The 14,479-nt window shown below is 41.8% G+C and overlaps 1 protein-coding gene across 1 annotated transcript in view; it reads right to left on the minus strand.

Moving 5' to 3' along the window:
* KYNU (kynureninase) overlaps positions 1–14,479 on the minus strand; it is a 178,503-nt gene that overhangs the window by 55,040 nt on the left and 108,984 nt on the right. Inside the window, exon 9 of the mRNA XM_082262168.1 lies at positions 2,970–3,068. Coding sequence (XP_082118294.1) covers positions 2,970–3,068 — 99 coding nt within the window. The remainder of the gene's footprint in view (positions 1–2,969; positions 3,069–14,479) is intronic.

The raw sequence follows: 14,479 nt of genomic DNA on the forward strand, positions 1-14,479 counted from the left end.
GTTACCGCTCCTGATATGAAAAATTAACCCCGAGTCACGCTCGGGATTACCGCTAAGGTGGTTAAATTTAAAAATAACAAACATTTTATACTTACCTGCTCTGTGCAGGTTTTGCACATAGTGGTCTGGATCCTCCTTTTCTTGGGACCCTCGTAGGCGCTCCTGGCTCCTCTTTGCTCCCTCCTGCCGAGTGCCCCCACAGCAAGCAGCTTGCTATGGGGCACCCAAGCCGCAGCTCCATGTGTGTCCATTCAGACACGGAGGCTCTGCCCCACCCCCTCTTTCTCCTCTTCGGCTCACTGACTTCGACAGCAATGGGAGCCAAAGGCGTCCACTGCTGTGTCTCAGCCAATCAGGAGGGGAGTCCCGGGCAGCCAAGTCTCTTGTGCAACATCGCAGGCTTGAGATGGGGCTCAGGTAAGTATTAGGGGGGCTGAAGGGGACTGCTGCACACATAAGGCTTTTTATCTTAATACATAGAAAACATTAAGATAAAAAACGTTCTGCCTTTACAACCACTTTAACTTTTATTATCACGTTAAATTTCTCCAACATCCCTGGCAGTGCTGGGCCTCCTTCCCATGGGCAGCTGATGGGTAGTAAAAACAGGCAGTAGAGCTTCAGTTTTACAACCCCCCAACCGCCCACATTACATCTACAGTTAAAAGGCCGGGGGAAAATTTATTGCAGCACATTGCATTGACAGGTGGCACCACCTGTCCATCACCATTACTTGCTTGCAGTTGCAGCATATTGCCATTCAAAAAAAAAAGTGGCCATTCAGGAGGAGACAAGATCACTTCATGAATACCTAACAGTGGCTGCTTAGATGCCTTCTGAAAAAACAAAAAAACAAACCACCGCAGATCACTTTTTAGAGAATCAACATGTGTGAACCTGGCCTTACAGACCAATCATCTGTCACTGTCACTTTTTCTGCACAGCTTGATCGGCAAGTAATTGTAGCAAAAACCTGAAATAATGGTCTATGAAATGAGGAAAGGAACTCAAATACCCAACATTATCCTTGCAGGACTTAAATGCATACAGTTATCAGAATACTGTATTTTTCAAAATAGCGGTTCTTTAAATAGCTGTTTGCACAGTGCTGCAAGGAACTCCTACACCTGCACGGTATGATAGGATATGCCAGCAGCAGTTATACAGAACCTTATTGGAACAGACTGAACAGATGCTAAATGGGGGCAATAAAGGGACATGGGTGCGCAGTTTCTGCTCCTCAAACAGGTTCCAATGGATGAAGGGGGTTTCAGATGTAGAACAGGTGGATCTTTGGCAAAGCTGCTTTTTGAACATTTGCTGATCACTAATGAACACCTGTGGATGAAAGGATTTTACAGTGCTGTATACTGAGCCAAAGCCCAGAGGGATTCTATGTTCATCTCTGCTGGGAAGAGATGCTTCAAGCTAGCAGGGATAGAGCAGCTGGAGAGTCTGTGGCTTCATCTATGGGCAGGGAGAGAATCACATTTATTGTATGTTAGTTCATAGCTGTATAATTACCTTGCAGGGCTGGATCACTAGCAAAAAATGTTCCTAGCATATGACATGTACTAAACAGTAACACACTCTATATGTAAATTAAAACATCATACAGCCCAGAGCTCTAGAATGAAGTTCATACAAAAGGTCCAATGTCTCTGGTGAGGGTAAGTCAGGTAAATACTCTTATCTAGCTGTTCTTGGTCTTAGATCTAGGGTACATCCATCCATATACACATTAAAGAGAGCAGACAGCAATGGTGCAATATCAGTGTATAGTACATGTATTCAAAAATAAAATAACACATTTACATGTTAAAACCTGTAAAACATCCTGGAGGGGCAGGAGTGGTACATAGTGCAACAGAGGGTATGGGCTGTCAGGATCTGGAACTTTTCGCAATGGAGCTGGACCGGCCAGAAAAGGAAGAGAGCCAGGGGCGTCTATGACCGTCCCCTGTGCACCTCAAACGGGTTACTTGGAAGTCACTGGGTGAGCGCGCGGTTTGCATTTCAGGGGTCCCATCCCTTTTGTCAAGATCAGGCTTGACAAAGGGGCTCAGTGGTCCGCTCACCCAGTGACTTCCAGGTTTCCTGTTTGAGGTGCACGAGGGATGGCCATAGACGGCGCCAGCTCTTCTCCTTTTCTGGTGGGTCTGACGAAATCAGAGACAGTACTTAATTTCAGGAAACTGTGGATGTCTGGTCACCCTATACTAGTGATGGCGAACCTTGGCACCCCAGCTGTTTTGGAACTACATTTCCCATGATGCTCTATTACATTGCAGAGTGCATGAGCATCATGGGAAATGTAGTTCCAAAACATCTGGGGTTCCAAGGTTCGCCATCACTGCTACTATTTATATTCATAGGAGATATGAGGAATTAGATGTAACCAGACCAATAAAAATGTAGCTAGACCAATACAAATGAAAAAAAAAAATACTGCAGTTCAGCTTTGCAATGTAAGTACCTTAATGTACCTGGTATTAGCCTCTTGTAGCCCCTGTACAACAGGGCTCAGGCTAGGGGAGGGAGAACCAGCACAAAGCCATTCAGTAGTGCTGCAGCACAAGGAACATGCTAATAGGAGGAGAGATCAGAGTGGCAGAATGAACCTATCTGTTTGTTTTCCTTTCATTGTCCAGTAGACCTGTAAGCATTACTGAACTGCAAAATAAAAAAAAAAATATCAGGTCTCCTCCACTGCCAGTGTTGGGTTTACAGCTGTGCAAATCCCAGGACTGGATGGACAGAAATCAAAAAATCCTTTGACAGGTAAATCTGCTTATATATATTAACAGTGTATGTACCTGGAATTCAGTAAGAAGCCCACCACAGTTACATGAAAGATTTCTAGGCCCATTTTAGGAAGGATACGAAATGTAAAAAGTGTCTGGCTACTTGTTTATGGAAAGGGGAAATGATTATAAAAATAATAATGAATAAATTCATGAATGAAATACCTTATAGGAACACCAGCAGGCAAAATCCACATCCCAGTCATGTAATTGCAGTTCAACGTTGCCAACAGTATGGGCCAGATCAAAGCCGACAAAACATCCCTGAAGAAAGTACAACTCCGGTTATTTCATAGGGTCAATGACAAGGAACTGTTAGAGATTCTCAACTGATTAAAAATGAGCAATGCAATGAACTTCTCCTCTACATGCAAACTATAGCTCCTGTTCTTTTCTGTGGAGGATAAAAATACAAGAAATTTCTCCTCTCGGTGGGATTTTGTAGGCAAATGAAGGCGGAGGTGGCTAAAGTCATTACGTTCTAACTCCATGTATGGCATTTTAAAAAGGAAGGTCCTTTTGGATTTTTTTTTTTTTTAACATTATAAATAAATAAACAGTCTTTTAAAATAAAGCTCAGTTTTGTTGAGAAGAAAATAGAAATTTAGCAACATTTCATTGACAATTCTTACCTACTTCAGTCCTTTGAATATTAACACAGGTTAATCTAGTAACTTCCTCAAACGCTCTGTTGAATGGAAGGGTTGGATTGTGACAGACATGGGAGTAAGTCACACATGTGCAAGTCACAAGCAAGTCTCAAGTCTTAACCTTCAAGTCTCAAGCAAGTCCCAAGTTACTGTGACGAAAAGCAAGCAAGTCAAGTCGAGTCCCTGCTAGAAGTCAAGCAAGTCAAGTCAAGTCATTTATTTTGGTCAAGTCAAAATACTGATCTACGCCAATTTTCACCTTTAAATCAGTTAAAAGTCAGTGGTCAGGAAAGGTTTTGTTTTATTTTCAACAAAACTGTTTAGTGCTTTTTTCTTTTCATATTAAAGAAACACTTTGAATGTCATTCCTTCGTCCAGTCATGTTTCAACACCACAGTCACTAAAAACATGTTAAGTATTTCCATTGTTAAACAGCCAGTGTCCTAACAATCAGAACACACTGAGGTGTTTTAAGTGACTGTGGTGTCAGAAACATAACAGGCACATTCATTTTACTTTAACACATCTTGAGAAAATGCAAATATTTAATTACTTTAAAAAGTAAAGTCATTTCGAGTCATATGTCTCAAGTCAAAGTCAAGTCTCAAGTCATGAATACCAAGTCAAAGTCAAGTCGAGTCTTTTATTAATTTTAGTCAAGCAAGTCTCAAGTCCTCAAACTGGGGACTTAAATCTGACTTAAGTCAAGTCATGTGACTCAAGTCCCCCACCTCTGGATTGTGATAACCCAGCCTCTCTCAACCAGAGTTCAATGGAACCTAAGGGTTCCTCCAGAGGTTGCTAGGGGTTTCCTTAAGCAATGAACAGTTTTTGCCACAGAAGCCATTGATCTTTTTTAGCTGTCTGTATGGGAGTCATTCCTTGTACTCTGACCACCAATGTAAGAAGCAGATTTACCACTGACCGCCACACTAATGTACCATAAGCTGTAGCCTTTGTAATTATTAGCAGGGGTTCCCTGAGACCTGAAAGTTATTTCAAGGGTTCCTTCATCTAAAAAAGGTTTGGAAAAAGCTGCTGTAACCAGTCAATCGGTTCCAATGTGGTAATAAAATAAACACCACATCCCCAACACCATTGTAAAGAATGGCCAAATTATCTCCAGTCATAAAATGGCTCATTAGCATAAATCTAAAGACCACTAGGAATGCATAAAATGTTACATTATGATTATTTAGGATTTATTTAGCAGCAACAAGTTACACAGTCTTTACAGGAAAAAAATTGTGCAGTAGACGTTCATGGAGAAAGCAAAAATTCAGTTGTTAGGGCAACTAACTGGATGACCTCAGTCACGAGGAAAGATTAAAAACATTAAACCTGTTCTGTATAACATAAATAAAAGTATAGTGCTTCACCACAAAATGTGCACTGTACACTGTAAACAATCAACAGGATACAATAACTGTGTTTTAAAGAGAGAAGATTGGGAATCATTTTTTTTTTTTCAGAATCATACTTACCTAAGTGGATGCAGCATACCTCGGATGCTGCTCGGATGATGCTCGGATGCTGCATCTGTCAGTCACCGACTCTCTGCTCTGCCCCCAATGCTCACTGGACTGTAGAGGGGCCGACTCACTGAGAGACTGAGTCATATGGTCGCAATCTTTCCTGAGTCTGGACCGGCTCTGTGATATCAGCCGACAGTGGGCTTCAGACCGCTGTCTGCTGAAAACAGGTCACAGGAGTGCAGAATAAACTGCACTCCTGTGACCCACAGAAGAAGTAAAGCCAAACAAGCTTTGGGTGTACTTCTCCTTTCAAATAGTAAAGTGATTGTAAAGTCTAGTTTTAAAAAAAAATAAATAAATAACAAACATGTTATACTTACCTGCTCTGTGCAGTTGGTTTTGCACAGAGTGGCCTGGATTCTCCTCTTCTTAGGTCCCTCTTCAATTCTCCTGGCCCCTCCATCCAGTTGAGTGTCCCCACAGCAAGCAGCTTGCTATGGGGGCACCCGAGCTGAGTCACAGCTCCCTGTGTCCATTTAAACATGGAGCCACCCCCTCACTCTCCTGATTGGCTGACTGACTTTGATTGACAGAAGCGGTAGCCAATCACACCACGCTGCTGTCTTAGCCAATGAGGAGGGGAGTCCCAGGTAGCTGAGAAACTCCTGCAACATCACTGGATAAAGATGGGCTCAGATAAGTATTAGAAGGACTGAGGGGGGCTGCTGCACACAGAAGGTTTCTTTATCTTAATGCATAGAAATTAAATGCAAAAAAGAAGAAAAGTCCATAACACCCACCATTTATTGGTGAATAAATATCAATCTACCACCCATCCATTATTTTATTTATTTTTTTTATTTTTTTTAAACATATTCTACTTATAGAAGAGACGCTTAAGAGAAGATATGATAGCAATATATAAATATCCTAATGGTGATTCCAGCATTGGAAGGGAACAATTCAGTCTCAGGTCACCCAGGAAGGCATAGGGCTACTCAATGAAGATGAACGAGGAGAGGTTCAACCTTAAACTAAATAAGGATTTATTTTTTTTACTTACTAAGAGCGGTAAGGATGTGGAACTCCCTTCCACAATTGGTTTCAGCAGGAAGTGTTGCCAATTTAAAACTTTTGGATGGGCATCTTATTGAATGCAATATACAGGGATATGAGAAGTGGTAGAGCCATAGGTAGACTCAGGTTGAACTGGATGGACTTTATTCAACCTTACCAACTATGAAACTAGGTAAAGGTGGGATGGGCTTTTCTGAAGGGATGAGTTTTCAGGGATCACTTAAAGGTGGACAGAGTAAGAGATAGCCGGACAGATTGAAGTAGGGAGTTCCAGAGGATGGGAGAAACTCTGGAGAAGTCCTGGAGTCACCAATTGAAGAAGGTAACAAGAGAGCTAGAGAGCAAGAAGTATTAGGAGGAGCAGGGAGGATGGTTTGAGTGATATTTTGAGACAAGGTTGGTGATGTAGCTGAAAAGAGGAGTTGTGAATGTCTTTGTTTGCCATCGTTAGAATAATTATTAGTATTTGTTGGGCAAGCAGAATCCAGAGGAGAGATTGACAAATGGTGGTGGACACTGAGCAGTTTGTAAGGTGAATGACAGCAGCATTCATTATAGACCAAAATAGAAAATAAAGTTTGTGTAGAGGAAGGTAGGCCAACGAGGATGAAGTTGCAGTAGTTGAGGGGACTTATAACAATGGAGTGAATCAGTAGTTTGGTCGTGTCATTGGTTAAGAAGGGGTGAACTTTGGAAATGTTATAAATTGGCAAGTTGAAGGTAGCAAGGGATGGACAGAGACTGGACATGTGGCTGAAGGAGTGGTCAGAGCCAATTTTCACTTACTGGCTGTTTTTTCCAGAAGTCTAAACAGGACATGAGCAGTGACACTAAAAAATATCCTTATTCTCCAAATGTAATTTATACACATCCACCACTTAATGGTCTTATAATCTATTTTTTCATGAAATTGTTTTTCTGACTCCCTGTAGCATCCCCTGTGGAATTTGGAGGAAGCTGAGAGCAATAGAAGGTACATTTTTAACCACTTGCCAACCGCCGCAAGTACATATACTGCGGCGGTCAGCCCCTCACAGGCAAAGTGACGTATATATACGTCACTAGCCTGTGAGGCCCTGGGGAGCGAGCGCGCGCCGCCGGGGGCACGCTCCCGCGCGGTCAGGGGCCCCCCCGCGCGTGTGAGCGGCGGACCCAATGTCCGCCGCTCACTCACGATCGTCCGTGACAGCGGAAGAAAGGCAGGCGGCTAGTGTAAACAAGCCGCCTGTCATTCTCCCCTGTGTAGAAACAATGATCATACGGTTCTACTATGTAGGACCGTTGATCATTGTTCCTACACTTCAAGCCACAGCCAATCACACTTAGAATCACGCCCCTAGGGACACACACAGCCCCTCCCTCTCAAATAAAGTTAACCCCTTCACTGCCAGTGTATTTTTACAGTAACAGTGCATATGTATAGCACTGATTACTGCAGTAATGTCACTGGTAACCCCAAAAGTGTCAAAAATGTCAGTCAAGGGTCCGATCTGTCCGCCGCAATGTCGCAGTACCGCAAAAAAAATCGCAGATCGCCGCCATTACGCGTTAAAAAAAAACAACAAAAATGACAAAAATCTTTCCCTTTGTTAGTAAACGCGATAACTTTTGCGCAAACCAATCAAAATACGCTTTTTGCGATTTTTTTTTACCAAACATATGTAGCATAAAACAAATTGGCCGAAAATGTTCAAAAATTTAGATTTTTACATTTTTTGGGGGGGGGGAATTTCATATAAAATATTTGAAAAATATTGTTATTTTTGCAAAATTGACGCTCTTTTTTTGTTTATAGCACATGATCAAAAAATCGCACAGGTGATCAAATACCACCAAAAGAAAGCTCTGTTTGTGGGAAAAAAAGGACGTCAAATTCGTTTAGGTACAGCGTCGCGCGACCGCGCAATTGTCCGTTAAAGTCAAGCAGTGCCGAATCGCAAAATACCCCCTGGTCAGGAAGGGGGTAAAATCTTCCGGGGCTTAAGTGGTTAATTAATAATACATACTTTTTTGTTTAGTGACACTTTAAAATGATGGAAATGTCAGTTTTTTGTTTGTTTGTTTTTTAAGGAAAAGAAAAAAAATGCATAAAAATACTCCAGAAAAAAATTGTAAAGCATTACATAAGATGCATTGGTAATGTGCATTTACATGCAAAAATAAATAAAAACACATGCACTAACACGTAAAATGCACAGAACTGCGCAGCACTTTCAAGTCCAAATTTGTGAATTCCCCTACTGTTCTATTAAGTGCATGCAGTTAGATAAAATGACACAAGAGGGCAGCATTGACACACATATAAACCAAGATCCCTTTCCTTAATGGAGAGCTCAGTATACATTAAAAAATAATTGTGTAAAAAAAAGAAATATATAGATTGAGTAATCAAATAAAACTATGAACACCTTGTCAGAAATAATATGTAATCAATGTTGCATTTTAAACACTAATTAAGTACTTAGGAACCATCACAGTTTAAATTTTATAGTTTTAAAGTCCACTTTGTCTAATACATTTTTATTTATTTATTTTTATTTAATTAGAAAAACTTTTGCAAGGATTGTGCTGTCGACTGTAGTTACATTTTAAGTTAAACATATGGGGATGGTGTGGTGAGATCATGGGTTTCATTTTCTATATTCTTTTTTTTTTTTTCACATTTTATGACGATGCAATTTTGCACCATATGTTTTGATGCTGCTGTGATAGTGGCTTCTCGGAGGCTGCCTTGTGTTTGTGTTGGATCCTTATTATGTTTTATATTTGTTTTGAAGGGAAATGGCTATAGTACTCAGTAGAATATGCCTGCAAAACACTTTCATGAAAATGAAGGATAGTTATAGGAAATAAAGGATAGAATTTGGGATTAAATCAAAACGATGGATACTGTATTTATGTACCCAATTCCTTTTAGTACCCTTCAATGCATATGGGGATTCTCTCTCCCAATGATCCTTTTTTTGTACTTTTTTTTTTTCTTTTAAAGAATACAATCTCTAGACACCATCTCAAGCCTGAGAATACAGAGGTTCCTAACAGACTAGGAATAAAAACCAGCCCTGGAAATAAATTCATAACAGCCCCATAGCATTATTATACCGACCCAACAGCATAACACCATTATTTTCTTTTTCATAAAAGGGAAACCATGCATTTTAAAGCACATTTGAAAAGTGCATTATATATAGATATGATAGATATGAAATCACATAAGGCTTTATACACAGTATCTCACAAAAGTGAGTACACCCATCACATTTTTGTAAATATTTTATTATATCTTTTAATGTGACAACACTGAAGAAATGACACTTTGCTACAATGTAAAGTAGTGAGTGTACAGCTTGTATAACAGTGTACATTTGTTGTCCTCTCAAAATAACTCAACACACAGCCATTAAGGTCTAAACCACTGGCAGCAAAAGTGGGTACAACCAGTGCCTTCTCTTGGCCTAGGCCAATAAGGCCCAGGCCTAGGGTGGCAATTTGCAGGGGGGCAGCAAAAAAAAAAAAAAAACAGCCTCCTTCAAATGTGGCACTGCAGCCTAATGCTCTGCCTACCCTCGTCTGCCCCCAGGTATGGCGGGCATCGTGTCAATAATATAATTTAATTTCTTTAAACATCCTTGTCCTTGAGCAAGCATATTGAATTGCATCATATACAATTAAGACTTTTAATTGTATATGATGGAAATAATATTATGGACCCGCTCACCTCCGTATGTCCTATCACAATATGTCACTGGATTAGTAAAATTACTCCAATCTGATAAGACATTTGGACTTGTGTTTGCTGCCACTGATTATTTCACTTATTTGTATAATGACTATGGACTGCCTATTTATTATACAAATAAGTGAAATATTCCTATAATTACAATCAGTGGCAGCAAACACAAGTCCAAATATCTTAGGCTGCACTAATGGGCACTGATAGGCTGCACTGGTGGCCACTGATGGGGCTGTACTGATATGCTGCACTGATGAGGCTGCACTGATGGGCAGTAGTGAGGCAGCACTGATGGGCAGTAATGAGGCTGAACATATGGGAACTGATGAGGCTATGCTGATGGGCACTGATACACTGTGGTTGTGGTCTGTGGTTTACAGATGACAGAACGGGTCAGAAACAGGAAGGGGTGTGGCCTTTACAGGAAGGGGTGGGTCATATTTAGATTAGGGGGTGCCCAAGTTTAGTCAGGCCTAGGGCAGCACAAAACCTAAATACACCACTGGGTACAACCCTAAGTTAAAATGTCCAAATTGGGCCCAATTAGCCATTTTCCCTCCCTGGGGTCCTCTGACTCATTAGTGTTACAATGTCTCAGGTGTGAATGGGGAAAAGGTGTGATAAATTTGGTGTTTCTGCTCTCACTCTCTCATACTGGTCATTGAAAGTTCAACATGGCACCTCACGGCAAAGAACTCTTTGAGGATCTGATAAAAGAATTGTTGCTCTACATAAAGATGGCCTAGGCTATAAGAAGATTTCCAAGACCCTAACACTGAACTGCAGCATGGTGGCCAAGACCATACAGCGGTTTAACAGGACAGGTTCCACTCAGAACAGGCGTTGCCACGGTTGACCAAAGAAATTGAGTGCATGTGTTTAGCATCATAACTAGAGGTTGTCTTTGGGAAATAGAGGTATGAGTGCTGCCAGAATCGCTGCAGAGGTTGAAGGGGTGGGGGGTCAGCCTGTCAGTGCTCAGACCATATGCCGCACACTGCATCAAATTGGACTGCATGGCTGTCGTCCCAGAAGGAAGCCTCCTCTAAAGATGATGCACAACAAAACCCGCAGTTTGCTGAAGACAAACAAATTAAGGACATGAATTACTGGAACCATGTCCTGTGGTCTGATGAGACCAAGATAAACTTATTTGGTTCAGATGGTGTCAAGCATGTGTGGTGGCAACCAGCTGAGGAGGGCAAAGACAAGTTTGTCTTGCCTAAAGTCATGAATGGTGGTGGGAGTGTCATGGTCTGGGGCTGCATGAGTGCTGCCGGCACTGGGCAGCTACAGTTCACTGAGGGAACCATGAATGCCAACATGTCCTGTGACATACTGAAGCAGAGAATGATTCCCTCCCTTCAGAGACTGGACTGCAGGGCAATATTCCAACATGATAACAGCCTCAAACACATCTCCAAGACGACCACTGCCTTGCTAAAGGCTGAAGCTGATGGTAAAGGTGATGGACTGGCAAAGCACGTCTCCAGACCTAAACCCTATTGAGCATCTGTGGGGCATCCTCAAATGGAAGGTGGTGGAGCGCAAGGTCTTTAACATCCCCCAGCCCTGTGATGTCATCATGGAGGAGTGGAAGAGGACTCCAGTGGCAACCTGTGAAGCTCTGGTGAACTCCATACCCAAGAGGATTAAGGCAGTGCTGGAAAATAGTGGTGGCCACAAAAGATATTGACACTTTGGGCCCAATTTGGACATTTTGACTTAGGGGTGCACTCACTTTTGTTGCCAGCAGTTTAGACATTTATGGCTGTGTGTTGAATTATTTTGAGGGGACAGCAAATTTACACTGTTATACAAGCTGTACACTCACTACTTTACATTGTAGCAAAGTGTAATTTCTTCAGTGTTGTCACATGAAAAGATATAAAAAATATTTACAAAAATGTGAGGGGTGTACTCACTTTTGTGAGATACTGTATATAAGAGCAAAATCCTCTCCAGACTCCCCCCTCAGAGACTGCAGACATGATAAAAGACAAGAGACGGTCAGAGGTTGCAGGCATGGTACAGGAGATGTCAGAGGCTGTGGATATGGTGCAGGGGGTGGTCTGGTCAGGGGCTGCAGACATGGTGCAGGTGGTGGTCAGCGACTGTGGACAAAGTGCAGGCAATGGTCTGGGCAGCACCTGCAGACATGGTGCAGGGGGTGGTCAGCGACTGTGGACAAAGTGCAGGCAATGGTCTGGGCAGCACCTGCAGACATGGTGCAGGGGGTGGTCTGGTCAGCGGCTGTGGACATGGTGCAGGTGGTGGTCAGCGACTGTGGACATAGTGCAGGCGGTGCTCTGGTCAGTGGCTGCGGACATGGTGCAGGGGGTGGTCAGAGACTGCAGACATAGTGTAGGTGGTGGTCAGCGTCTGCAGACATGGTGCAGGTGGTGCTCTGGTCAGCGGCTGCGGACATGGTGCAGGAGGTGGTCAGAGACTGTAGACATGCGGTTATGGTACAGGGGGTGGTCAGAGACTGTGGAGTGATGCGGTGTTCGGTCTTAACTGCTGATGTGACAACGAGGCACCTTTGCTGCGCTGAGACCGAGTGCCTCACGTTATAAAAAATGGTGCTAGGTGGCGGTATTACTTCACTGCGCAAGCACCCACTCAGCCGAGTGTGTACGAGCTTTCCTGAGCCCGGCAGGCTTCAGGAACTAGAAATGCGCAGTTGCACATCGGCCCGCAGCCATACTGTTTATGGGTGCCGCTAACCATAACCGACATATATGGTTGGGCAGTTAGCAACACTGAAGCGGCCTCAGGGCAGGTGGCCTACCAGAAAATCTCCCGCTATCCAGTAGGCCAGTCCGGCCCCCGATCGTAATATAGATTCGTAGTGAATGCGACTTTCACAAAACATTGCTTGCATGTGAATCTTCTAGGTGCAAATGATTAAATAACAGTGATTGATTATACACCAGTAAATTCTTAGTTAAAGTCATATGAAAATTGGTGGTTGGTCCTCATTTTTAACCCCCCCAACTACCTACCTACATGCAGACATGGCACCCTGTCTGTTAAACTGCCGTGGCCATGAAGCTTTGTTTCCTGGAGTGGTAATTATACTTCAAAATGTTGCATTTGGAAGGTATTTCACTGGTTAAGTGTGCCCATTGAATGCTTGGCACAGGGTTGTGGCATGATATTTTAATGTAAAATCCCCATTGGGGTCGTAAGAAAACAAAATCAAAAGGCATTCAGGAGGCAGCGGTATCGCCTCCTAAACACCGGCAAAGCACCACTCAGCTGCCTCTGAAAAGTGATTCAATGAGGATCAGTTTTCAGAGGGCCGGTAAAGTCCAACACCAATATGAAAGAAGCCATTATAACTATGCACCTATGTGTAAGCAGTAGGATTTGGGTACTGAAAAATAAGAAAAAAGAAACGGCTGCATTGCCTCGAATGTTCAAAGTGACGGGTTTACTACAATTATTTACCTTTTTTTATGAGCATGCAGTGACTACAAGATGAATTATCTCATTCCATTTAAAAAACACATTTGATTTTGTGGAAACAAGAAAATGCAGCACCCTTTAAAATAAACATGACCACATTGACCACTAGATGGCAGTATTCTTTAACCTAACGCATATGTAGCGATAAAGAAGCAAATTTAAAGGGGATTTTAAATGCAATATAATGACTCATGTCTTAAGGGCCAAACATTCTGTTCTTTTCTGAGACATTTTATATACTGACAAATTAATATCTCACACATAATATCATCATTTAGAGATACTGGCATTCAGATACCTGGGAAATAATGATTTATTGATTCCTATTGCGTTTAAAGGCTGATTCATGCCGCACACCTCTAATGACGATATTATGCTGTTTTTCTTTGGCAGCAGATTCTGGTGGATTATAATGCCCTGCTATTATAGAGAGATGCTAAAATCTTTCCATTTTGCCTAAAGTGTATGTATAGCTCGTAAAATGTTATTCAATAGATACAGTACATGTATAACGCCATTACCCCATATAGGTATAGGAGTACAATTCATTTTGAAAAAGTGGCTATTTAAAGCCAAACTCCAGACAAATAATAAACAATAACTGCTAATATTAACAACTTTAGCCCCGGAAGGTTTTACCCCCTTAATAACCAGGCCATTTTTTGCGATTCGGCACTGCGTTACTTTAACAATTGGGCGGTCATGCGACCCTGTACCCAAATACATTTGATGTCCTTTTTTCCCCACAAATAGAGCTTTCTTTTGGTGGTATTTGATCACCTCTGCAGTTTTTTGATTTTGCGCTATAAACAAAAAAAAGCAACAATTTTGAAAAAAAAAAAAAAAAAACAATATTTACTTTCTGCTATAAACCATTTCCAATAAAAAAAATGAAAAATCTAATTTTTTTTTTCAGTTTAGGCCAATTTGTATTCTGCTACATATTTTTGGAAAAAAAAATCCCCAAAAAGCGTAAAATTATAAAGTTATAGCGTTTGCAAACTATGGGATAGATTTTTGGACTTTTTTTTTTTCTTAGTAATAGCAGAGATCAGCGATTTTTAGTGGGACTGCGACATTGCGGCAGACAAATCTGACACTAAGTGACACTTTTTGGGGACCAGTGACACCAATACAGTGATCAGTGCTAAATAATATGCACTGTTACTGTATAAATGACACTGGCAGGGAAAGGGTTAATACTGGGGGTGATCAAGGGGTTACGTGTGCTCCTAAATTGTGCTTACTAACTGTTGGGGGGGGGCTCTG

Source organism: Pelophylax lessonae (assembly GCF_965119305.1).
Source record: "Pelophylax lessonae genome assembly, chromosome: 6".
NCBI lineage: Eukaryota > Metazoa > Chordata > Amphibia > Anura > Ranidae > Pelophylax > Pelophylax lessonae.